Source organism: Jatropha curcas, chromosome 4, assembly GCF_041381405.1.
Source record: "Jatropha curcas cultivar XTBG-Jc1 chromosome 4, XTBG_Jcur_1.0, whole genome shotgun sequence".
Taxonomy (NCBI): Eukaryota; Viridiplantae; Streptophyta; class Magnoliopsida; order Malpighiales; family Euphorbiaceae; genus Jatropha; species Jatropha curcas.
In genome coordinates this window covers 24,679,112-24,706,261 of record NC_143154.1, presented here as the reverse complement: position 1 = coordinate 24,706,261, position 27,150 = coordinate 24,679,112, and the positions used below count along the sequence as shown (strand labels likewise).

The 27,150-nt window shown below is 32.5% G+C and overlaps 4 protein-coding genes across 4 annotated transcripts; 2 read left to right on the top strand and 2 right to left on the bottom strand.

The window, feature by feature from the left end:
* The first annotated feature begins 1,869 nt into the window (after window positions 1-1,869).
* ALY4 (ALWAYS EARLY 4) lies at window positions 1,870-6,060 on the top strand. Its single transcript, XM_089720484.1, has 7 exons — window positions 1,870-2,065; window positions 2,510-2,764; window positions 3,699-3,842; window positions 3,923-3,991; window positions 4,811-4,998; window positions 5,453-5,503; window positions 5,671-6,060. The coding sequence occupies exons 2-7, from the start codon at window positions 2,564-2,566 to the stop codon at window positions 5,852-5,854; spliced, it is 837 nt and encodes a 278-aa protein (XP_089576610.1). The 5' UTR covers window positions 1,870-2,065; window positions 2,510-2,563; the 3' UTR covers window positions 5,855-6,060.
* A 2,037-nt stretch (window positions 6,061-8,097) lies between these two features.
* LOC105645419 (alpha/beta-Hydrolases superfamily protein) lies at window positions 8,098-13,335 on the bottom strand. The gene is made up of 5 exons (XM_012231019.4): window positions 12,111-13,335; window positions 11,470-11,528; window positions 11,209-11,337; window positions 9,870-10,005; window positions 8,098-8,974 (listed from the first exon to the last, which is right to left on the bottom strand). The coding sequence occupies exons 1-5, from the start codon at window positions 12,789-12,791 to the stop codon at window positions 8,387-8,389; spliced, it is 1,593 nt and encodes a 530-aa protein (XP_012086409.1). The 5' UTR covers window positions 12,792-13,335; the 3' UTR covers window positions 8,098-8,386.
* Window positions 13,336-18,019: 4,684 nt separating this feature from the next.
* On the top strand, window positions 18,020-19,880 carry LOC105645460 (SGNH hydrolase-type esterase superfamily protein). The gene is made up of 6 exons (XM_012231066.4): window positions 18,020-18,292; window positions 18,438-18,568; window positions 18,666-18,792; window positions 18,876-18,988; window positions 19,080-19,329; window positions 19,419-19,880. Exons 1-6 carry the CDS (start codon window positions 18,046-18,048, stop codon window positions 19,655-19,657), a joined length of 1,107 nt encoding a protein of 368 aa, XP_012086456.1. The 5' UTR covers window positions 18,020-18,045; the 3' UTR covers window positions 19,658-19,880.
* Window positions 19,881-22,242: 2,362 nt separating this feature from the next.
* Window positions 22,243-26,723, bottom strand: LOC105645421 (O-Glycosyl hydrolases family 17 protein). Its single transcript, XM_012231020.3, has 4 exons — window positions 26,329-26,723; window positions 22,844-24,097; window positions 22,682-22,709; window positions 22,243-22,587 (listed from the first exon to the last, which is right to left on the bottom strand). The coding sequence occupies exons 1-4, from the start codon at window positions 26,414-26,416 to the stop codon at window positions 22,434-22,436; spliced, it is 1,524 nt and encodes a 507-aa protein (XP_012086410.1). The 5' UTR covers window positions 26,417-26,723; the 3' UTR covers window positions 22,243-22,433.
* Window positions 26,724-27,150: the final 427 nt, after the last annotated feature.

Genomic DNA, 27,150 nt, shown 5'->3' with positions numbered 1-27,150 from the left:
GCGCGTACTTGAAAGTCGCGAGCGCGAGAAAAGTCGCGAGCGCGAGAAGTGCCAAATGAGAGACAGAGAGTTTGCGAGCACAAGTCGCGAGCGCGCACTTGAAAGTCGCGAGCGCGAGATGTACCAAATAAGAGACAGAGAGTTTCAGGTGAAAGTCGTGAGCGCGCATTTGAAAGTCGCGAGCGCGAGAAGGCAACGCGAGCTCGTCATGCGATTCGCGCGCGCGCTTCGCGTTTTCCAGCCTGCAAAGTCTGTACTCTTTTGGTCATATCTCTCAATATACAACTCCGATTTGGATGATTCAAAAACCCATGTAAAGCTAACACATAGAGGAACAAATAACTCTTCTATGACACTTCCTAATTTCATCATTAAATTGGGTCAAAATCAAGATGAAGTTACTGGTAAAATTTCCAGCAAAACCTGTTTCAACATAAACTCAATATTCACTTCATTTAGTCACTTCCTCCCCTGTTTTCTCACCATTACCAGTCCTCCCACTCAACATGAAGCAATATATTGTCTCATTAGCAACACACCACACAATTCTCATACAAAGAAAATGGTAAAGGAAAAGAGATATCAAACCTTTGCTCCAAAAAGCTTGAGCTCTTCTTTAACTTCCTTTTTCTACTACCTTTGAACTCACTTCACCTATAAATAAGAATTCTTATGAATTCTAAAATAATAGCACCAATTGATTCAATTATTAACTTCAAGAAGGTTTACTTACTTGGATAGAAGAAAAATTGAAGTTAAGGCTTAACTACCATTAAAATTGAAAGGAAGGTGGAAGAGGAAAGGAAGAAAATGAAGAAGATGAAGATAAAGATGAAAAATGGGAAAGTGAAGTGATAATCACGGGTAGGCCATCAAAAATCAAAGGATTTTATGTAAAACTTCCTAAATGGTACCTCAATTAGCAAAAGGCTATCACTTAATACCCAAGCTTGATCTTTTAATGCAAATAAATCCTCACCCATATGCTTTGATCTTTTTCTCTCACTCAAGTAAGTCCACTTAAAATCCCATTCTACCCCAACCGGGTTTGGTTCAACTCGACTCAACTCGACTACTCAACTCTATGCTAAGACTCGACTCGGTAGGATGTCACATGAATCTTTTAATTATACATAATTACCATTTTTATAATTGTTTTTGAGAAATTAATGTAACATTCATGACTTTTATTTGGTCTTTTTTACTTCTTGTAGAAGATATAAGATATGAGAGGTCTTGAGTTCGAGTCGTTACTACCACAAAGGTTATTACTTAATTGGTGAATGTTATTCAAAAAAGAGGGATATCCTTTAGTGTATAGACCATAATATTATTCCTGTCCATTGGGCCTCCCATGTATAAAAATAAATTTATAATATTTATTTAAATTTTGTATTGTTCATTCCATCTAAAAGTTAATACTATTATTAGTTAAACACTTTTTTAAATAGAAAAATGTTACACAATAATCCTATAATGAATTTAATTAGAAGTTGAGTACGTGATAGAAATTAAAAAAAAAAAAATAGAAGAATGAAAGTTTAATTAGAATATAGTTAAAAATCTATATATATTTTACAATTTTTATTATTCTATTGAAAATATATTTACCATCAATTCTTTCCAAAAACTGAAATTTGTTAATTTTAAAATTGCTTAACATGTAAGCAATCTAACTAACTTCTAAACAAATTTTGATGGACACAACCCTCGATGTGCAGATACGTGTAACAGGACCATTGGGTTGTCATCTAACATAGCTGAAAAAACGAGTAATGTTAACACATTTACAAAAGAAGCCCTAACAGCGAAACTAAGGCTATAAGAACATCTTTACGCGTTTTGAGAAGAAGAATCAACTATCCTCGAAATCCCTAGTTAGAACCCCACAAAACTCCTTTGCGAAATTTCTCTGTAGCCCAATCCTGTCAAATCCCCAATTATATATACATACATAGAAGATCTTCCGAAACCCTAATTCGTCTCTCGCTGTGGCTCTAAATTCCGGAACTTCTCTCTTTAGATCGGCTTCTCCTACCAGCCAGATCTTTTGATTTCCCTGCAGGTATTTTATTTTAATTTCTTCCTGGTGCGTAGCTTTTTTTGGGCATGTATGCTGTGTTGTTTTAGGGTTTTAATTCGTTTTTGTTATTGTCTTGTCAATATAACTCTTTGTCGTGTTTAATGTGTTAATTCTTAACTTTGTTTATGTAAAAAAATGTTTGGCTTTGTTTGTTGATGTTTTTTTTTTTTTTTTTTTCCCTAGTATGACATTGAATGCATTCCCGAAAACTTATATTTTATCTTCTGGTTTTTGTTTCGTATTTTGTTTTTAGGTCAGTGTGTTTAGGGGTCGAGGTGAGTGTTCATTTTTTTTTTGGTGTTTATCTGTCAACCTGGTCATTTATGGTCACGTTTGTGTACTTCTGCACTTGAAAATGGAGCTTCTGCTACAACTTCTTTTGATGCGTTGTTGTAAATAATTTGTTTTATTCACACCTATTTGCAGGTCTACTTGCTTTGATATTGTTAAGAAGAGTTGTGCCTTTTGCCTACATATTCTATGGCTACTTCTGTTGATATGTCTCTTGATGACATTATAAAGAAGAATAGGGAGAGGGGCAGAGGGCGCGGAAGGACACGACCTGGCCGCGGCCGTGGCCGTGGCCAAAGTGGGACCTTTAATGGTGGAAGAATGACAGGAGTAGTTCGCAAAGGTCCTCTCTCAGTGAATGCTCGGCCATCACAATTTTCAATTTCGAAGGCAAGCTCAAAACTGTGGATGGTATTTGCATATGATTTGAGTACCTGATATGCTTAAGAAATCCCAGAAAAATCCAACTGATATCTTTAAGAATTAAGAAATTCAACTGCAAGAGATCTAATTATGATTTAGGAACTCAAAAATCAAAATACAATACTCCATTGTCAAGGCAAGTTCAAAATCGTGGATGGTTTATGCATATGATCGAGCATGTATGCTTAAGAAATCAAACTGCAAGAGAGATCTCTAATAATGATTAGGAACTCAAAAATCAAAATACAGTGGATCTGTTATGTAATTTTCGAGAAGCTCATTCTGTACTCGGCCAATAAAGATTGCTTGCCAGTGCTTTTTTATCATTATCCTTGGGGATTTGCTATTACTTTGTGGGTTATTTGGGTCATATATTGGGGATTTTCCACAGATCTGATCTCTTAAAAAGTACAGTTGTTCTGCTCATTATTAGCATATTATGCAAGGGGTTATCAGTTGGAGCTCTCTCACCAGTAGCATAACATCAGTTCACAGTTTCACACTTAGACCCTATAAAATCTGTTTTATATAGTTGTAGTGTATGACGTGCATCTTATTTAGACGGGAGTTTGTGATGGATCCTCTCTTGCTATGTGGAATCTCTACGATGCACGATCTCAGTTTCTCTCCTAGTTCATGGTGTTTTTGCAAAGGAGCTTCCTTCGCTTAACTTCAGAACTGGAGTTCTCACATGTACCGTAGCACCAGTTTACATATGCAGTGGGTCAAATCTTTAACTCCTGTCTATCATCAATTAGCTCAATTTCCTGAAGTTTGAGTAAATGGTTGATTGAGCTTTTCACTAAACTGCAGTTTCTTTAATCTTTTTGGAATTTGGCTGAGATTGATATTGAAGAATGGTTGTGGTCCTAAGCTGACGTGTTCTATTTGCTTTCATCAGCCTTCTCGCAGAATCAGGAATTTGCCTTGGCAGCATGATTTGCTTGAAGATAGCATTAGGGCTGCTGGGATAACTGGAGTAGAAATTGGCACCAAGTTATATGTTTCAAACCTGGATTATGGAGTATCCAATGAAGATATTAGGGTACAACTTAAGCTATAAAATGTTTTCATCTTAGATGCTATCTGCAATGGATTTCTAAAGTGCTTTTTCCTGGAATTCAGGAGCTTTTCTCTGAGATTGGGGAGCTGAAGCGATATGCTGTTCACTATGACCAGAATGGTCGCTCTAGTGTGAGTTCCATGCATTTCACTGCAACTTCTTGATACTGACTGCATGGTTTTTGCTCTTTAATCAGCCTTAATGTCTGTCTGGAGTATGATCTCTTATTTAATCTCCTTATATGCTACATATGGGGTTGGAGTAAATCTTTACATGCCATTTGTTCAATAAATAGGGTGATGACAATAACATATGTTTTGGGGAATGCATTCGTATATTGCCCAGTAAATTTATTTATTATTGTGCTGTATAAGCACACTGTTAAGTTAATTGCAGTGTAAGATTAGTAAATTTAAATTATTGGGTAGACGATGAAATTTAAAGTTAAGCCTTGATCATCTGTATGCACCCATTGCCTCATGGGTCAGACATGACACTGCTATTTAGAAGGTATCTTTGCACTGTCCAAGATTAACCATTTATCACTTTACATTTCTGTCAAAAGTATGTCCCACATTCCTTTTGTGGGTTGATCTGTGCGGGTGCTTTTTCAAAATCAGCAAATAGCGATCAGTTACAATGCTTGTGTCCTGGAAATCGATGCCTGTGTTACATTTGGTTTGGTTGTGTGCTAGATGCCAGTGTTTTCGGTTTTTCCCGCTTTGATTTACGGAGTTCTATAGGATGACCAAAGCATTCAGTTCAATGTCTTTTGTACTAGTCATTAACTTCGTTGGACTATCTGCTGTCTGTTGCAGTTGTTCTTTTGTCTCGGTGAAGTGATTGGCTTAGTTTAATTTGTATGGTGCTGGTTTTATTTCTTATTGACTTGGTGTGATCAGCTGATTGATGGTCCATTGGAAAGAATTTGACATGGAGCTTATTCACAGGGTTCTGCTGAAGTAGTGTATACAAGAAGAAGTGATGCATTTGCAGCTCTTAAGAAGTATAACAACGTACTGTTGGATGGGAAGCCCATGAAGATTGAAATTGTGGGTGCCACTACTGAAATACCCATCTCAGCTCGAGTTAATGTAACTGGAGTAAATGGAAGGAGGAAGAGGACAGTTGTTATGACGTATGTGATTTTGCTCTCCACTTATTTTAATTATGTTTTAAGTTTTAATTGACTTGTTATTGAATGAAATAGCAAGTTTTTCTTCTGATTCTATTGTTCCTGTCAAAAGTTATATCATCACTTATGGGTGTTAATGATGAGTGACTTGCATAGTATCAGCATAAGTTGAATTGCATTAGCTTGTGCTTGAAGTTGCCGGTTATAATAATCTGGATAGCAGTTTTATCATTCTTTGTACTTTGAAATATATGTGGCTTTTGTTAAATTAGATTAAATAATGAAATGGTTTTCTTTGCCCTTGATCAGATCTCCTGTATTAGCTCCAGTACTTTGATTGCCTGTCAGCTTTGTTTACTGAAGTTTTAGAAATCTTGTGGAATTGCGTGTAGCTAGTTATATTCTATATTTTGGTTTAAGTGTCAAACTGCCATTGACACTTCGAAATAATATGCAGGCCTGGAACAGGTCGTGGAAGAGGCTCTGCACCAACTAACCGCGGCTCTGGGTAAGTTCCTGTGCTCTATTTGATGGTTTTTTACCTCTTGTATGGTAAATACAATGACATGGTTTATTTGTTTATGCTTGGAACTGAATTACATGTTTAATTAGCTACTGGAGTGGACTATTGTAAGTAATGATCTTGGTGCTTGTTTTGCTAATTTTTTTCTGCAGCCAGGCCCAGGTCCAGGGTCAGAATCGTCGAGGGGGCTTCAGAAGTGGACGCGGCGGTGGCCGTGGCCGTGGTCGCGGACGTGGCCGAGGCGGTGGCCGTGGGAGGAAGCAACCTTTTGAAAAGTCAGCAGATGAGCTTGACAAGGATTTGGAGAGCTATCATGCTGAAGCCATGCAAACTTAATGGAGTTCCAAGCTGCAAAGCAAAATACTTTGTGATTGTCAATGATAGGATGATCAGACGGTGCTAGCAGTTGTTTCTTTATATATCCTATCTTTTAACTTCAGATCTGCTAGCAAGCTTTTGTTGTAAATGAAGATGTTGAGTGCTCTCTGGATCTGGGTTTCTTCAGCTCTATTAATTTGCAGATGTTTATGCTTGTTCTTCAATCTATCTACCGAATAGGAGAGCAAATCTGTACTACAATATATATAGGCTAACATCATGATTTAGTTTTCACTTTGTGAGAAATATTAGAGATATCAGTAGGGTTATTATGGTTATTAAAATGACATTGGAGTGATTTTGGTTAGCCATTAATTTGAATTGAGCATTTGGATTTGACTGCAAGTGTGGCTTTTTGATTTTACACTTGAAACTTGATTCTTTTTATTTTTTTTGGTCAATTTTCTCATTAATTAAGGCATAAATGCATAAAAAGCCCATCTATCGGTTTGCAGCATATATTTTTTCATTACAACGATAATCTCCGGAGTGCCGTGGTACTTAAGTTCACATGTAAGCTGAAAAAGAAGGTTGGATAAATCTGCCGATAATCTTGATTCGTTTTTGCATATCCTCTGTACGAGCATATATTTGATTTTTTTCTTTTTTTGGCTATTATCGCTCCTTAACGTTAATCTTATTGTTTTTGTTAAAACTTAATAATTCATTAATAATGAATATTAGTTAAGTGTCTTATAGAAATAAGAAATACAAATATAGAAAATTTAAATTTTTTGTTTGGAAATATTCTTGATGTTGGTAAAAACTGATTTATTTTTAAATAGAACAACAAAAAAAACTTTCCGTAATGTTGTTCCGAACATTTTCTTTTCGAAAATTTATTATAACTGATACGGAACAGACCGCGACTCCATTGATAAAAGAAAATTATCCAAACTTGAACATTTGAAGTTTCCAACTACAAGTAAAAAGAATTTACCCGAAATAGCGTTTTTACTTACACAAATGTGTTCACTTGATAATAATAAAAAATTATATTTTAATTTAACTTTACAAATATTATTCATAATTTTGATAATTAAAGAAATAAAATAAAAAAAAGTAAAATATTACAAAATAAATTTAGAAATTTATATGTAAAAGTTTTGAATTTTTACTATTAGTTATTTATAATAATAATATATTTTTTATCATTTTTTAAAAAATATAATATATTTGTTATAATAAAATTAATTATTTATTAAAGCATAATATAAAATTTTATTTTACTTAATATTTTTATTTTTTCAAATGAGAATATTTTATAGAAAAAAATTATTTATAAATAATATAATTTTACTTATGAAAATGTCATTTTAAAAAAGTGAAAAATAGTTCGAAAACACGTCTTTTGTTATGAAGGAAAACTCTAGAAAACAACTTAAATTTTGAAAAACTAGAAAACTGGTTTTTAGTTTTCCAAATAGAAAACTGACTGATTTAAACACAAAACTCTGTTTTTAGTTTTCTTGGAAAACTTTTTTAGAAAACAATTCGAGTTTTCTAAAAGTGAACACACTCAAAAGATCCACACAAAAATTCTTCAATAAAGAGGAATAATCCCGCTAAAGGAGAGAAACTATTAACCCCACTAAGAGGGTACAAAAAATACTCAAAATCTATCATCTGAGAGATTAAATCAAAATTTTATTTCAAACGATCGTAGGTTTGGAAATTATTAGAAAGAAATTAAACAAAATAAAAAAAAAAACATAAGAGACAGATATATGAAACTACCTTATCGTTGCTAACCAAAGAAGATGATCGCCGATGGTTTAAAAACAAAATCTAAAAGAACATAAAAAAGAGAACCAAAGACAGCTACAATGGTGATCTTATTGCTGCTCCCTGGATTCTTTTTTTTTCTTTTTTTTCTTTTTTTGGTATGTTATATTTTCTTCTGGACTATTGTCAATATCTGCATACTGTATTGCAGATTTTGTGCTCTATGATTTATCAATAATATCACAGATTATTTATCTAAAACAAAAATTATAGTGAATAGGATTAAATTTGAAATCCATTCACATTTTACACAAAATCATCCTGGTCATTTCCTTGATCCAGTTTGTCTTTAGAGAATACCTTTTCCTTGTCATCCTCGTACGTTTAAGGGGGGAAAAAAGGGAAGGAAAGAGACAGCCATGTGCCGAGTTTTAATTAAAAGTCACTCGATTTTGGTTGTGTTTGAAGGAGTGTGCTGACAAAAACAAAATCTTTTATTTTGCAATACAAACAAGAATTCATAAATTTATGAACGCAAAGAACATGAACACAACCAGTAGATTCTACAACATAGCTGAAGACTGCAACGACCTTCAAAATCAATGGCTCACTTTTTTCGTATCCATAATTTCCCTAACCAAACTTGAGGTTTACATGCAATCTTGCAAGTTATACATGCACGAAAGAATGAGGTAAGAACGAACAAAGCACAAAAGACCTATATTTCGATATGTACATTCACTCGCAATAATCAAAAGAAACCTGTTATTTAGGGACATTTGCATCTTTGATTGCAGCCTGCTCACCTGACTCATTCTTGTTTATAACTTCAACCTGTTCACAGTTTGTTGTTGCAAAACTCGACTGTGATTTAGTTCCGGAGGCATGTCTGCCTGCACCCTCACTCTCTGGAGACACCACTGCCTCTTTGCTCTCTGGGGATTCTGCCTGTGGGGTGTTAACATGGGATTTGTGCAACCCACCAGCTCCTTCTAATGCAACTTTATTTTTTTCTTCACTTGGTAACCTCTCCAGTCTTTGTACTTCTGGAGGAGTTGTAATGGCTTTGGACTCGTTCAGAAGTTGATTAACCAGTTCATTCCACTTTGTTCTTGCTCTAGTAGACTCTGATTTAGATTTTAAGTCATGCCCACTTTCACTGTGACAATGCGAAGACCCTGCCTCTTCATCTTCTTGGGGTTTTGCCTCTGGAGTGCTCACAGCATGCGGTATATTCAAACTGACAGCCCTTTCTAGTGCATCATGGTGTTCTTTTTCAAGTGTCTGTAGCCTCTCTAATTTCTTTACTTTTGGTGGAGTTGTAATGGTCTCGGAATCTTTTTCCATCAATATCTATAAAAGGCCAATGACTAGAAAAGTCAACTGTCTGTAAATATTCAATAGAAAAATGCAAAGCCTGAGAAATTGAATGGAATTTCCTCTTCTATCACAGGGCTCTATAGACAGAATTACACTTGAAACAATTAACAATCATGGGCGTGCTAATTTCATGGCCTGAGGTAATTGGCATTACAAGTTCTACAAATTCTCTGTTAAAGAAATGGCCTCATGAAAAATAGAAAGATTATAGGTGAAACTGCCTTATTGAGCAAGTGGCATAACCCATTTCGTATGCATGTGATCAACTCAAAAAAAAGTAAAAGAACAAAAGCCCCCAAAGAGAGAATTTACCAAGGAAAGATCAGATTTGTTGCGCTCTATATAATGAAATTCTATATATAGAAATAGCCTCTTTGTAAACAGCAGGGGGAAGGCTACATATATCAACCCTTCCCAGAACTCTTAAACGTGGGATACTTCGCGCACTGGGTCACATGCACACACGCACACGCACACGCACACTCACACACAAGAGCGCTTTTGTTGCAGTAAATAAGATAAAATTGTGAGTTATGTGTGGTTGAGAGAGAGAGAGAGAGAGAGAGAGAGAGAGAGAGAGAGAAGTGTCTCTCTTACAAATGAATGCAGTCTCCTCAAGTCCCAAAAAGGAAGTCCAATTCAACGCACCAGTAAATCCTCGTACTGAGAAGGACCTAATAGTTTCACCTAAATACTACATTTGAACCGGGAAAAATTTGCACATATTGAACAGCAACAGACAAAAAGGCTTTTCAATGACATAAAAAAGTATAACTTCAGTTTAGAAAGTAAGACCCCAGTTTTGCAGCTATCTTACATGATAAAAAAATTGGAGAACATAAAAATTACTTTAGAGAGAAAATTTTACCTGCAAGGCCTTCTCTGACTCCTTTTTTATCCAAACAATAGCATGATCTGATGTGGCACTAGATGATAAAACAATATGTTCAAATCTTCCGTCAACAGGAATGGCAGTTCTGACCTCTGGAGGAAACCTCCCACATCTGTGGCAAAAAAAATAGGGAACAGTGTTTTAAGACAAGTACTCAACTGAACTAAGCCTTAATGCTGACCCAGCTGGTCAACTATGTATTCATTTTCTTTTATTTCAAGCTTAAATTAAAGGTACTCTTCACCAAATTATCCCAAGTAAAGTTTTGAACACACAAAACCATAATAGGCAACTATGACAACAATGTCATCTAGGTATAAGATAATGTCAAGAAGAAAAAACAACCCATAGAGAAACTTCAAAAGGGTTTATCGCTGAATACATAATTGTCACTCACAAAACAGATAGCTCAATGTTAATCTATATTTATATGACAATAAACAAAATAAGTTTATTATCATATAAATAAATTGCTTGACTATCTTAGAAAATCAGATCTTTTGTTGAATTCGCATTGATACAAAATCATAGGTACCTTACAAGCTTTTTGAAATCTTTGAATTACTTTGAGAAATATCAGAATAACTTCTGAATGGAATTTATAGAAAGTAAAATGTCGATTAATTCCCTTTAGGCTGCTAATGAGTCACATCATAAAGACATAGTGGCCCTCAGACAAGCACCACAGTTTCCTCCCTTAATATTTATGTAGATAAGTGAATAATGAGGCACAGAAAAATTAAGTACCTGCAGTTAGCTACTGATGTATCTAGTAGAATCCTATCTGGCAACATGTGATAATAGGGAATAAAATTATAACAGATTAACTCAATTTTATAGGGAGGGAACCATCTATCATTCTGTTAAGGCATATAAATATCATGTACCCTCAAGCTCACTTCAATTTTCAGTCTATCTCCATCGTACACAACTTAACATTATACACACAAGTTATGACTATCAGATCTTGCCCGAAACATAACTTATAATAAGATCTTCATTAGATAAACCTCAGTAGCTCCCCTCTCCTTCAAACATTTCCAATGTGCCAAAACAATTCAAAAGAAGAGGGTACTCATGCATCATCGCAAGACAATCAAAACAAGAAATATATAGGCATTTCTAATAGTGTACAACTAGGACATTATGAATGCAACCTTGTAACAGGGTAGATTACATTTTTCAGCTCAACTTAAGGTTGCATGTTAATTAAAAGCTCCATAAGGTAATGTAAACATATAAGAAGCATATGTACTCCAATCAATACCTGAAATGAGGCATTTGATTGTCATAGCCTATAAATTGAAATCAATACCTGCAAAATTTCCTCTCTACAATATGATACATTCGTCCAGGTGCATAAAGCCTTCTTGGATCTCTAAGCTTTCTTCCTTCTGGTATGAAGGTATCCCTCAGGCAGATCAAAAATAACAAGCAGGGCAAACTGTCCAAAGCATCAATGCCTGGATTAAGATATAATAATGATAATTCACTCTACTAAGTTTACAAGGGAGAGAATCATATGATAAAATGAAAGGCAAAGCCTGTGTTTAGTCATTGAGAGAGGAATACAAACCAGAAGATTGACCCAAAAATATCCTCCAATGGTGTGGCCGTTCTTGGTAAGAAATCATCCTAGATAAAAATAATAATATCAATTTAATAATTAAGACAGCATTGAAAAAAGTGCTAAAACTGAAACAGAGTGATTTCACTAATTAAGGTACAATATTGATGTGAAATTTTAATTAGTGAAATTCGACATATAACATTGAAAAGCAAGTATCAGAATTGAAAATATAGATGGTAGCAGACAAATGAATAAAAGAATATTAGATGGAACATTGGTACAGATCCATGAAAAATAACAACGGCTACAAAGTCCAATCAACCATCATGGAAATCTATGAGCTAACCTTGATCATTTGTTCTCCAAGATTAACTATACATTGATATTTTGTGATCACTAAACTCAGAAATTATGAACAACTCAAGTTTTCTTAACCTACTTTGGCATCATAAAAAAAAATAGCCAAAACATGTCAAAAATTTTCTGTCATAATTTAGTTATTTGAAGCATGAAACCCAAATTACCACAAAATTTGACCCAAAAATACTCAAAAACCCAAAACACATCTTTTCAATAGAATTCAACAAACAATGATCAGAACTCTCCAATTATTAACAACACGAACAAAAAAATTCAAAATTCCATACCTGCAAAATAATAGAGTTAATCACATCAGCATACTTAACAGCCAAGTTAAGTGACATACACCTAGCCGGAGCAACTGCATAACACTTAATTTGCTTTCTTGGGATTCCTCCGAAATGTTTGTTATGATTAACAACAATAATAGTCATCAAAGCAGCCACTCCTGAACCCAAAGAATGCCCAGCAAAAACAAGAGTATATTCTCTTCCATTACTCTCCCATAGCTCCTTTAAAGTCTTTTCTTCTTGATCCAGTATCCAAATAGCAGATTTCAACAATCCATGATGCACATAACCCCCATCAAACATTTGCATACCTAATCTATTATCTAACAAAACTTTATAATCACTTTCTTTGATTAAATTAAGCCCACGAATTGCAAGAATGATTTCTTTATGTTCATGGTCGACATAGATTAGGTAAGGAGGAGCTCGGCCATCGGTTTGCTCATAGGTGACTCGCTTTATTATACCCTTGGGGTCTAAAGGAGATGAAAACTGGGGCTTTTGGGTGTCAGTTTCATAGACAGAGAGAATTACGTTGCAGATGCGAGGGACTGGTTCGAATTCTTCTGGTGTGGCTAATGGCCATGAAGCACTGTCATCGGAACCGACATAGGTGCATCGCTTCCATGCCCATCGCAAACAGCCTACAGCCAATACGCATTCTACTACTCCCGCCATTAAATGTCAGCTCTTGAAGAACTTTCAGGATAAAAAAGAAGAAAAAGAAATGTGGGTTTGATCTTGGACTATCAATGGAAGCTGAAGAGTGCTTTTCTTGAAATTTAGAGTAATTGAAGCAGTTCTTGTTTTCTAGAAGATGTACAGAGAACAAAGACAACAAGGTAACTTCTTGATCGAAGAAAATGAGTTATAAGATTCTTTTTTTAAAAAAAAATATAATACAGTTGAAATTCAGAGTAATAATTTTGAGGTGGGCTCTTGATTCAAGAGAAGAACTAATAAAAAAATTATAACACTATGTATTTTCAAAAAAATAACTTGAGGTGAGAATTGTTCTTGATGGCATATAGAAATAAAAGTAAATTTTTGGATTTTGAATAAAAAGAGGAAAATAACGAGACATAAGAGAATAAAAAAGGTTAATGTTTGATAGAATTATAGAAGTTTTTTGAATGAAAGCTCACATGGAAGATGAGCTGGTCTTAACCGGGGGAGAGGAGATTTGGATGAGGAGGCGAAAGGAATAGTGAAGTGAAGAAGCTGGAAGCCGGCAGTGAAACAGCTTATATATATTTCTTTCGGAATATTTATTATTTAATCCCAACCCAATTATTATTTCATTCCTCCTTTTAGCAAATATATTAATTCATAATTTTTTTTTTTTGTCAAAAACTATTATGTTTTTTATCATTCACCCTTATTTAAAATTAATCAAAAAAAAAAAACTTTCATCAGCCTACTGAATTAAAATTAGACTACATATGCTTATTAAAAATAAATTCTTTATAATAGACATTTATTTTATCCATGAGAATTTAATATTCGATAAATTAATAAATAGTATTATTTATTTATTTTTGGAAAAAGTGAAATGTAAATTTTTGCTTTTGTTGGGGAGGGGAGATTCTGGATGCTTGTCGTGAAGCATAGGATAAACACATAGAGATGTAAATAGTAGTTTAAGATTTTTTTTAATTGCCTTTTGTTTTGGTTACAATCTGGAGAATATGATTCTCATTTCTTCTTGTATCCTTCACGTTTTATATAATATTTGAACATATTATATTATGCATGAAACAAAATGTAGAACTTTTCTTTTTTCTTTAAAGAAAAAGAAAGAAAAGGAAAAGAAAAAGAAAGAAGTAGAATTTGATTTGGGCTTTAGATGACGAATTTTATATAATGAGAAATAATTTTCAACGTGTAACTTTATGGACTTTGAATTTCAGAAACAAATTAAAAAAAAAAAAAAAAAACAAAGAGTAGCTTCCTTTGTGGTGTTTGAAATACGTGTTTTCTTTTTTTTTTTTTTTCTTTTTTTCAACCATTTTTTGTTATTTAATTGTAATTCTAACAATCAAATTTGGAAGCTTTTGACTCTTGGATCTTTTGGAAATTATTTTTATCATAAAATTTTCTTGCACCAACTAAAGCTCTCCCCCTTTCAAAGAATATGATTTCTCCTATCCAGGTAAAGAAAGTTCCGTTCTTTTTTTACATTTCCTCTTGTGATTTTTTTGAAGATTTATATATTAAGGGTAACGTAGGAAACATTTCTATTTTGTCTCTGAAAAATCTTTAGAATTACCACTGTTTAGTTTTCAATTCGCTTTTGTCCATTAAATGAAATGTGAATAACCCGTCCTTCTCTTCTTTGGTCTTTCTAACAATACGAATCTCTTCTTTATCGAGAAAATGCATATTACAATAACTGCTGCTAATACAGAGACCACAAATGCAGTTAAGCCTCCCAATCCAAGAGTCATCTCCCCTATCCTTTTTCTTCTGTTATGGGTAAATCAAAATACTTAATAGTATGACGATACATTTATATAAAACTTCTACCTCGAGCACACACAATAGAGCCGTAGACAGTCAAGTGAAAGCTAATATACTAGAATTTTCTTTCTTTATCATCAATCGAATCACTGTTCACGATCAAAGTTTCTATTTATCATTAATCCAATCACCATTCATGTTTTTTTTTTTTTTTCATATCAATGAATAAATCTTTTTACTTATATGACTTAGATGTCTTGTATTTCTGAAAAAAGTGATTCAATTGATGGAATTTTGTATGATACTTATGATATCGATGAGATTGATATTCAAAAATTTTAGAATTTATCACTAAAATATCCCTAGAGGGGATAGGGCTAAGAGAAGCGAAAAGGGTTTTTTATGAAAAGGGAAATGAAAACTATCCACCCTACACGAGGTTTGTGAAGTTTATCAAAATTGATTGGTGGTGTTTGGTTAATTTCAGTCTAAATAATTGAAAACCAAAACCAAAATTGGGTTGGACTTTGGTTTTGACACAATTCAAAACCGAAAATTTTAACTCAATCCGAGTCTTCTTTTTTGTCAAATTAATTTTGATCCGATTTCAATTTGAATCTACTTTCATATGTATTCAAAGAGACGTGTTCATGGTATAAAAAATTTATAGGAGACAAATTCATGGTATGAAAAGATTAAACTTTTGTGTTAGGTGGTGGTATAACTTCAAAAAATAAACCTATTCAACAATATAAATTAAATAAATAACTAAAGTTTGCTTATATAAGGTTTTTTGTTGGCTCTATTTCCAGAAGGCTAGACCTAATTTTAAGTTTCTAAGGTTATCCATAGGTTTGCATATATTGGAATACACCCAAATGAAAGGTTGTGTATGAACATCCAATATAAAAGCTTATTTTCCTAGAAAAAGTATATGGAGAGAATAAAATTTTGATCTTTTGAATTTTTCCAATTTTGTCATTTTTCAATGAATGAAAATTTTGACTTTCTTATATTTGTTATCTCTTTTGGATATTCATATTCTTTTTATATTTTTTAGAAGGAATATTCCTATTATTTTCTTATGAATAATGGAGATTTCAATATTTCTTTTTAGATATCATGTAGATAAATAATTAAATACCCAATTAAAAAATAAAATGATTGGCAAGAATAGGAGTGTGCAATCAAGTGCAATTGAAGTTTTTTTTTTGAAATCGAACTGCACTAAAGTAAGTTGGAAAATCGAACCGAATTAGTCGATTCAATTTGATCAAATTGTTCGATTTCACTTAGAAAATAATTATTTTTCAATAATCGATCCAAAGACCAAAAACTGAAGTTATGAAAGATTGAAAAATCAAAAGTCGAAACTGAAAATCGAAAATAATTCAGTTTGATCCATTTTTTCGGAAGTTTGCTCACCCAGAAAAAAATAATACTTAATTTCTTCTCTAAACTTGTTTTATGTGATTAAAAAATGACATCTTTCTTCATTTTAAGACTAGTATTAAGCTTATGAACAATTTATTCCAATTTTTAGCCCAAAAAAATTTTTTTTAAATATTTTAAACTAAAAAGCTATTTAATTTAAAATCTAATAATCCAAAAATGAAGAGTCATATCTAATTAAATTCCACTTTTTAAGAGAAACTACAATAGTTAATAGTTATTCATTTTTACTGCCCCAAAATGTAAGGATAAAAATTGCAACTTTACATTGATATAATGAGTAAAAACATAAATATAGAGAAGGAATATGCACCCTCCGTGAAGATCTATGACCTGCAAAACCTCAGGAGTCGCCATTGTTGATCGATTAAATAATTGATTTGTTTCCTTTTTGACTTATTTTAGAGTTAAGTGGAGCAAGAAAATGAGAAATTGAGATGCTAGAAAAAATGGTGATGAAGTTCAATATAATTTTTTTAATTAATAATGTTAAAAAATGAGATAAATGCATATATATAATATATATAAATAAAAATGAGATAAATACATAAACATATAAATGTCTTCTCAGTGAAAAGAATCTTTATGAAAGAAACATATATAATTAAAAATAAAAATACCAAAATAAATTAATATATCTAATTCAGTAATCCATAAACGGTATTTATAGACAAACCAACAGTTGCATGAGCTGTTCTTGTTTTGTCACCATCCAACCAAAAATGACATTTTTAATTGATAACAAACAAAAAACAGCAATGGAAGTTTGAAACTTGGTCAGACCTTGCAAATATCAGATTTTGTCTTATGAAACCTGAAATGTCGACTGACTGCAATTATAATTATATCATTATCAACAATAATAGAGACAACAAAAAAAAAGAAACTTAAAGAAAATGAAAGACTGCAATAAATTAAAATAAAAATTAAACAACACAATATACTTTTCTTAATTGAGTTTAGCAATTAATCATGAACAATCAAAAGTAATTATGAGATGATAATGCAAACCCATGTCCAGCGGCAGAAGGAGGGACTAAGGGGAGCCTGGCCTCCCAAGCTCCGAATTTATTTTAATATTTTGCTTTACAAGATAGTTTGGCTGCGCATATCATATCATACCCTGTTCGGAAATGGCTTTTTATATAACTTTTAACGATTTGACTCAAGTTGTATTGGACAACAGTTTTTTAAATAGTCAATTAAAATATTAAATGTTATTTTTTATAGTGTTCGGTAACATAGCATTTGAATTAGCTTTTAAACGTTAATGTATTGTTTTGTAAAAAATTAATTCATATAACATTTAATTTTTAGCGTTTTATGAAAATCTACTCAAACAGTTAATAATTAAACGTTATTAAAATAGCTAACAGTTATTAAAACAGCTAATTTTGCCGAACAGACCTTTATTATTTACGGTGTTCGGTACTGTAACATTTTTACCAATGTTTAAAGTTTGAAGGAGTAGGTAATAAAACGTTATTTCCTTCGACATTTGATGAAACACTAGCTACTAGAACTACTAAGAACTACTGAATGGATTCCAATATAAATAAAGGTTAATCATTCTGCCTATGAAAACTCTCATTAAGGTGGTTGATCTATCCTAACTCCTTACAAGGAAAAAGCCCCAGTTTATAAAAGTAAAAAGTAATTTCCTGCTGTAAAAAGTTACATTATATACATATGATTTTACCTATTTGTACTGTTGCTTCAAGTGTTTATTTCAAGGATTAAGAGCAAAACCTAACAAAACTAACTACACTGACTTAATGAAGTGAGTTGGCCAACTGATAAACAGAGATTATACCCACCAAAACTTACAAATCTAAACATACTAAAATTAGACTTTGTAGACAATCGGTATCTTCTTTGGTTTAGACTTTAGAAATTAATCACCTAATATCTGCAAACTTGAACAACTGGGCATGGCTGAAAATCCCATATATAAATCACCACAAAACAACCCATTCCACTATATCTTTGCAAAATAAATTTTAAAAAAAAAATTTGTAAGATGATAGTTGCAAGCAGAGTTTTCATAGCAACATTAATTTTAGTAGCAGAGGCAATAACCTTAGCTTCTTCTACCACTAATTCATCAGTGGTCACATATATTTTTGGTGACTCGTTAACAGAAGTTGGTAACAACAATCACCTTCAGTCTCTTGCTAGGTCTGATTATCCATGGTATGGGATTGATTTTACCGGAAAACAGGCGACCGGAAGGTTCACTAATGGGAGAACTATTGGCGATATAATATGTACGTTAATGATCTTAATTATAATATATATATATATATATATATATATATATATATATAGATATAGATATAGATATATTTTTTATCTTTATATATTATAAGTCTTTAATTTGGCCTTTTTTTCGAATTTTTATGGAAATTGAAGCCGAGAAGCTAGGGATTCCATCACCACCACCTTACCTTTCTCTATCAAGCAATAATGCTGATGCATTGCTCAAAGGGGTTAATTATGCATCCGGGGGAGCAGGAATTCTTAATGAGACTGGACTTTATTTTGTAATACCTATTTATTTCAATTGTAGAATGTATTTTTTTTCTTTTGAAATTAAAATTATTATGGTTGATTTTTTTGTAATTTATACATTTTTCGCAGATTCAGAGATTATCCTTCGATGATCAGATTGATTACTTTGAGAAGACTAAAGAAGTAATTAGGGCTAAGATAGGAGAAAATGCTGCAAATAAGCATTGCAATGAAGCTCTTTACTTCATTGGAATTGGTATTTTTTTTTTCCTTTCTTTTTCTCTGGGTTGTAAATTCCATTTGAAGGGTACTAAAAATAATTTCTGGGTGTATCTGCAGGGAGTAATGACTATGTGAACAATTTTTTACAGCCATTTTTAGCAGATGGTCAACAATACACACATGACGAATTTGTGGAACTCTTAATATCCAAATTGGATCAACAACTTACGGTAAATGAAAAATTATCTTCCTTCAAATAATTAAAAATCAACATTCACAGCAAATTTTTAAATATAAATTGCTTATTAATTATTACTACAGAGGCTATACCAATTGGGTGCAAGAAAGATGGTATTCCATGGGCTTGGCCCTTTGGGATGCATTCCTTCGCAGAGAGTGAAATCAAAGAAAAGGGGATGCTTGAAGAGAGTGAACGAATGGGTTTCAGAATTTAATTCCAAAGTGCAAAAACTAGTTACCACTTTAAACCAGCGACTTCCCAATGCCAAGCTCTTGTTTGCAGATACATATGGAGATGTTTTAGATTTGATCGATAACCCTACAGCTTACGGTAATCTGAAATCCCTACTTTCATTCACTAAGATTTCGAGCATCAATTTCCTTCATGGATAGCTAAATAATTTTCCATTTTTACTGCAGGTTTCAAGGTCTCAAACACCTCTTGTTGCAATGTAGACACATCAGTAGGAGGATTATGTTTACCAAACTCAAAATTATGCAAAAATCGCAGAGAGTATGTGTTCTGGGACGCATTTCATCCTTCAGATGCAGCTAATCAAGTTCTTGCCGAAAAATTCTTTTCACTTCTGTTTACAGATAAACAGGCTGCTCCTCCCATGTCTTATCCTCCGATCATTGCACCAACCCCTTCTCATTGAGTTACAGTCTCTAAACTAGTATTAGAGCAAACACAATTCCAAGATAAAAAAAAAACTCAACATAAATGTAGGATTTTATACACTTCTATTATCTATAGATATTTTACTTGAAATGAATGTCAAATAGCAAAATGTGGAGATTAAGAAATAGTTGTAATACTAATTGAATATCTTTAGCATGTTAATTGCGAAATATAGAGATTATGAGATAATTGTAATAATAGTTGAGTATCTTGATCATGTTTTGTAGCTTCATTAATCAAAATTGCAGCCCAAAATTTTCAGATTCGTCAGTTTCAAACAAAATTAAATTTTATAGACTTCCCTTCCAATCATTGCACATATAATTCTGCTATATGATAATGAAAAGCTAGACACGACCGCATTTTGGTTTCAAATTGAAACAAATTGGATTCGAACCCTTTAAAATGGTAATCAAATCGTAATCAACAGTTCTCAATTTCAAACTGAAAATGAAAATGTATGCCTCGATTCAATTACAATCGTCTATTTTTTATTTCAAATCAAAACCAAAACGGTAATCAAATTGTGATCTAACCGTTATCAATTTCAAACTGAGAATGAAATTGTATGCCTACCATTCAACAAAATTCAATGCTCTCAGTTGAAAGGCCAAAGATTGTCCACATGAGAGAACTTGAAGAAAGGCGAAATCCTCCTTTGTTTAAGCGTTACTTGTAAGTGCTTGACCGTGCCTTCATCTTCCCTCTAAAAGAGAGAGATATCAAGTAATGAATCTCTACTCTGTTAGAAACAAGAGTCTTCAAGCACAAACCAACCACATACAAGAAGAATCATCGACTTAAACAAAAAGTGATCTGAAACCCTAACCTCCATTCCTCTATTCAGTGTGGTTAAAGCAAATTCAATCATCACTGAGCATTGAAATGAAATTCAAAGAAATTGAGAAAAAAAAATGTGAAACTCTCGAGAAAAAGCAAGAAATCATTGAAATTTAGAAATCTGCTTGTCCAAAAGTCCCTTTTGATTTCGCATCGCTTCGTATTCTCTGAGCCACGGGTCAAAAGAAACGCAGAGAATCATAGGCAGATGCTAATTCGTTTGGTTGATTAAAACAAAATCAAAATTTCATAGTAAGAGACAATTGAGATTTGAAGCGAAAGGTTGGAGAAACTGTAAGCTTTGAATTAGATTGGAGGCTATCAGTACATGTGGGAATTTATAGCTACACGATTAGGGTTTTCTGAAAACGGGTTGGTTCCTATGTTCAAGTACAACCCGACCCGAATTTAAGTCGCAAACAAACGGTTATGAATTGAATTCAAATATTTTGAATTAGATAAAGTGTTCTGATTTTTCTTAAATATATTTCCAAAAATCATTAGAGAATAGAAAATTTATTTTATGAAAAAGCCAATGTATTTTTTTATATATATTTATACCTCGAGCTTGGCATCGCTCATGCCGATATTAAAATTTGAAATTATGAAATTATCAAGAATTTTTGCTAACCAATGAATAATAGTATATTTTTGTAAAATTATTTTTATGAGTTTAAAGTTATTTTTGAAAAATTCTAAATATAAGTTTTTCTTAAGTTAAATTAAAATATAAAAGGATTACATAAGCAAAAATAGAATTTTTCCCTTCCTAAATTCTCATCTCAGCCATAATTCAAATTTGAAATTTCACATTAAAAATTATATTTTAAAATATAAAAAATATATTTTTACAAAAAATTAAGTTAGTAAAATTTAAATTGTTATAAAAAAATTAGATTATTGATAAGTAATTTTATTTTCACGAAAATTTGGTTGTCATATTATAATAATATTTTATTATTATAAATATTATTTCCTCATTAAGTTTATTTACTTATTGAATTTTTTATTTTAATTATTTCATAAAATATTTTTTTTCTATTTTATGAATGCTTTTAGATTTGTAGTAATATAAAATATTGATAGTATAATAATTTATAATAAAAAAATTAATAATATATATATATATATATATATAAATTAAATTACATTTAATTTCAATGTGTAAAAATCAATGCGTATAAATAACGTGCAATACATGCCGGACAAAACTACTTATATTTAAAAGGTGACTGTGTTTTGATAGCTAGATTGTTAGTATTGTTCAATATTTATATTTACAAATTGAAAAGTGTTTGTTTAAAAAAGAAATATTTCCGCATTTTTTCAAAAGAAAGAATTATATAATTTTTGTTATGAGCAATTTTTTCTTTATGTACACATGTCTATGCTCGATATTTCCAGTAAGTGCAGAAAAAGTTTGCCTTTCTAAATTAGATGACATCATAAGGAACATTTTTAATCTTGTACCAAAAAATAAAAAATAAAAGAACATTTTTCTTTTATAGTCTCAAGCTGTGAGTGAAGTTAGTTTATTGAATCAAAAAGATTTTGAATAGCCTAATGGCTTTGAATGTATTCTTTGGCAACTGTATATGTCAAGTTTTGTTTTTTTGTTTTTTTTTTTTTTTTTTTCACAGGAAGTCATTTAATCTACATATTCCTAAAAGAAAATGAAAAAAGATTCTAGGAATAAATTCTCAGTTCTTGAAATCGCTAAGCTGCACAAGAATCACAACTCTCATTGCAAAGAATAATAGAATTCAGTTGAAGCCAAAGTTGGTCTAGGCTTTTCAGCTTTTGTACAAAAATTTGATTTCCAACTACCTTACCTACAATACCATCTGTTGCTATTTAGACCTTCCCCCAAAAAAACTGCATGAGTTGCAAAAGATTTCACCATTTTTACCACTCTACAATACAACTAAGATCCACATTACAACTCTCAGAAGCATTGAAATGCTCATGAAACCGCCAATATAAAAATTTCGAGCAGTAGAGTCTGAACTTGTGGAATTCATAGATGGAGCTGTAATATTTACCAGGGTACCATTGATCTTGCCAGAGCTACAAGCAAAAGTTCAAAATTAATTTACTTAAGATGCAAACAACTTGCATATGATGCCTATGTAGAAAGCTATTTGGAAACATGGGTGCTTACCTTTCTGGGAAGATACAGGTTCCGTGACCTACACCATCGAAGACAAATGGGTAATTATATATGTGAGCCATGAAGAACAACAACAAAATCAATAAGAATGAAAATAAGGTGGTAATAAGAGAAGAAAGAGCGGATTCCTATTGAAGTAAACTTCAAACATACTTGGATTTGTTGTGGTGACAGCAGCCACTCCATTGAAGTCACATGTACCGGGAGCCTTTCCCATTTGATGATAGTAAGTGTTGAAAGCATAAGTTGCATGTGCAATTACATTGTCCGGCTCGTAACAAGATTCTCCTTGCAATAGAGGTGAGCAATCAACCTTACCAGGTCCACATGCCCAATCCAAAGCAGCCTGCAACATCTTTGGATCAGCTCCTTCCTTTGCGGTGCAGTAAGTTTGGTTAGTCGTGTCGTTAGCTAACACTGATCCAGACCCAGCCAGGTGCAATATGTAAACAGGCTCTCCATTTACATTAAACAATCCCCAGTTCTTCTCTGAGACAGGTCCAGGTTTTGTGTCCTCATTATAGAGCTCATAAATGTAAGTACTAACAGCAATTCCTGGGTGTTTTGGAGTTCCAGTTTTGTTCAAAACATGCCTGATCAAATTGCTGTTATAAGTATTGGCATTATCTATAGTTGCATCCGGCTCATTGGAATCACCTTTTGATGGCCAACCAGTTTCAGTTACCATGACAGGAATGTTGGTGAAGTTCAGAAAAGCCATAGCAAAATATGCTGCATCAACCATAGCATCAAAGACATTGGAATAGTGGACTAGTGTATTAGCATCTACAGCTTCTTTGTTTGGAGGAAGAGGCTTGAGGAGTGCATAGTCTAATGGAATTACACCATTTGATTGCATGTAGTCATAATAAGGGTATACATTAAGTGTGAGGTATGAGCCTGTGGACTGCAAAAAATTGAGCATTGGAACTAAAACAGGGTTCCACGAGCGGTTAAAGAAGGCTTGGGAGGGTGGGAAAGAATCAAGAATAATAGAGGAAGAAAGAGGTGTTGAAACTTTGATTTGACGATCTAGATTCGATGCCACAAGGGCCGAGTGAATGTACTTAAGGGCATTGACAAGGACTGGTGCTGCATTAGGAAGGGTGGTCAGAATCTCGGAACCTACTGAAATAGCCGTGATATTGGTGGCTGGATAATGAGCCACAACATTGTGAGATACCCAATTAGCTGCAGTGGAATTTGACTGACCAATTCCAAGGAGTTGTTCATTAGGGACAGAGACCATAACCTGAATGCCACTATTTGCAAGCGCAATTAACATCCCACGATCAGCATCATATAACCGGACATGCCTAATCTGTTGGGCTTTGAGGAGGGCCACTATTTGAGTGGGATGGGGCATGTCAGAGAGTTCAGTTCCAATGTTAACACCAATAAATGGCTCTGCAATCAAGAGAACACACTTGTGATAATATTGCAATTATCTAAAGCAAATATCTCCAGTTATGCATATACAATAGGAAATGAAACTTGGAATTTGAACATTTGAAGATGTGATTTTAGTACCAAAGTAAAAATGCTTGGTGTAACAACTAGTTATGCCAAATGGTGTAATAATCACACATTTGGTAGCACAGAGAAACAGGAAAGTAAAAACCGTTCTTTTTTTGCATTATTTCCTTTTATAATGTAAGTATTCATTATTTCCTTTTATATTCAAGTTTGCATTATTTCCTTATAGATTGTAGGTCTAATGTTACAGTAAGGTTTATATTTGTTATGTTATGAATTGCTAAGTACAGTGACTTACCACTGGTATATATAGTGGCTAACTATACCAAATAGTGTCATGTTGATACAAAGGTTTAATGGAGGATTAAGCTGAAAAAAAAAAAAAAAAAAAAGGTTTGAATCAATCAATGTCTATAAGTGAAGCTTTATGGTACTTGCATTGCTGACTGTTTGGCACCATACAGCCTTCTTATTATTTGGCAGTAAGCCAAGAATGAGCAGCTTTTGGGGTTTGATATTTGTAGGTTTATTACATTTTGGCATTAGTTTTTCTACAGAAGTTAAAAAGTAAGGCAATTATATAAGGCAGGCTTCTTTAGAATAGATAATAACAGATCACATAAAAAGCATGTTGACATTATTTACATGTTAATGACAAATTTTCAACATGCATGAATCACAAATTCTCTGTTGGTGCAGCAATAAACTATTCAGTTGCAATATACTAGTATTCGATTAAGTTTAGAAATTAAAGAGGTAAAGACTATTTAATTGCAAGATACATATTTCTATAGAGAGACATGACCACATTGGCCCATGCCTTAACCAGGTGGCACCAAGTTCCTAGAAAAAGTTCCTAAATTCTCTAATTTTTTGACCCTTTGCACTACCAATGAATAGACCAAAGAACAAGAGAGTAAAAGAAAACAACTCGTGAGCTGGAGAGCAATACTGCCCATTGCTAAGTTTCCATTTATAGTACAAACTCTCCACAAATGAATCAATAAATAATACTCTCCAAAATATGCATATTAAAAATTTAGTCAACGGCAACAATCACTCTAAAAAGAGATATGGATACAAGAGCTCCTAATGGAAGACTTACCGAATCTGGATGCAGCATTTATTCAACTAAGATAAAAGTTAGTTTGCCCTTTTCTACCCTTAGTTACTCATTAAGATATTATAAAGCTATTCGTTTAATGAAGAATTATAAAGATTATTATGAAAAAAATAATTGTTTACATATATAAATTTTAAACCTTATAAACATTTTGCAACATCGAAAAAAGAAATAACAACCAAACAAAATGAGACGGAGAGAGATTAATTAATAAAACTATTCATTCGCCTAAATTATTATAATAAAATATACATTTATTTGATTAAATTACTTTTTTATTGTTATCTTTAATATAAAAGCGACAAATATTCTTAATATTTTTAATCAAATTATAACAATTAATTCCCTAAATTATAATAAAATTAATTAATTTACTTCTTAACATTTTTAAAGACAAATAATTGTAGGCAAAACATTTTCTCTAAAATGATATTTGATTATGGATTTAGAGAGTAATTAATTAATTTCATAATTATTGGTTGAACTTTGAGGTGCTGGGCATTTAGGATATTATGCTTAAATTCAGGGGCAAGAAAATAATAAAATCTATAAACACCAAACCACCAGCTGTCTTCCACAATAGACAAATAGAAATAAAAAATAATTGATTGAGAACCCTGTCTTTCATTTAATTACAGAACATTCTGCATTTACTGTACAGTGTTTAAATCCCCCTCTATCTTCTAACTCCTCTTTCTCTGTCATATCCTTTATGTCATAATTTAATATCCAACCTACTCAAAGACCAGACCAAATTACCAATCTGCTTCTCTCTTTACATACCCACCAAACATTTTGCTGATCAAGCTCTACCAAAAGAATACCAATTGAAGGATTTTGGCAAAGACAAAAATATCCAGACAATGTGAAACAAGGAACACCTCAAAAATAATAAGATTATAGTAAAAAATCTTTACTTAAATAAATGCATAAACAGAAAAAAACAAGAAATGCAAAGGCAAGAATAATGTTGTACATTGTTCATTAACTGCTGCAACTGCAAGAACAAGAAATGAAAAGATAAGAATAATAATGTTACCTTCATCTGCTGCTGCAAGAACAAAAACCTGAACTGCTAAAAGTATGAGCATAAACACATCAGCCATAGATTCAATCTTCCAAAACATGCTCTTGTTCTAAAGAATCTTGGAAAGTTAAAGAAAAAAAGAAAAAAATAAACTCAATAATGCAGAGAGAGAAAGAGAGAAGGGAGAAAATTGGTGTAGTAAGTGAGAAAGAAAACCAAGAAAAGAAAGTGGGGCTAAGATGGAAGAAATATAGGAGAGAGGGAAACAGGATTCTTGATCACGTGGAAAGATGGTCAGAGAATGGACGGTCATGATATCATCTGCAAATTTTGATACAGTGGTTTATGTTAAGAAACCAAACCCAAGACAACATTTCTTTTTTTCTCTTTTCTTGACATTGGTAGCCGTTTCCATGTATTGCCTCTCAAGACAAGCTTTTTTGCAGACGTGTTATTGCCTATTGGTGACAAGAACAGGCTATGGGAGGTGAGTGTGGACCCATTTTTTTATTTCTTAACTAAAAAACAAAGTAAGTGGGGACAGATACCTGGCCTCAACGGTCAAATTTGTTGTCCTTGTTTAACGTTTTTCTGATTTTTACATGTATTGATTCGTTGCTTTCTTGATTAATAATAGGCAAAATCATTTAATGTTATGCTTTTCTTTTCCTAGATTTCTTGATGATCATAATCATCTTTGGTGATTATTAAACGGTCAGTTGGAAGGTAATCTGTTTTAAATTTTCAAAAAATTAAAATAAAAAATTACTTAATACCACCATATTATTATGTTGCTAAATACTTCTCACATTTGTGAAATTTATAAATAATAAA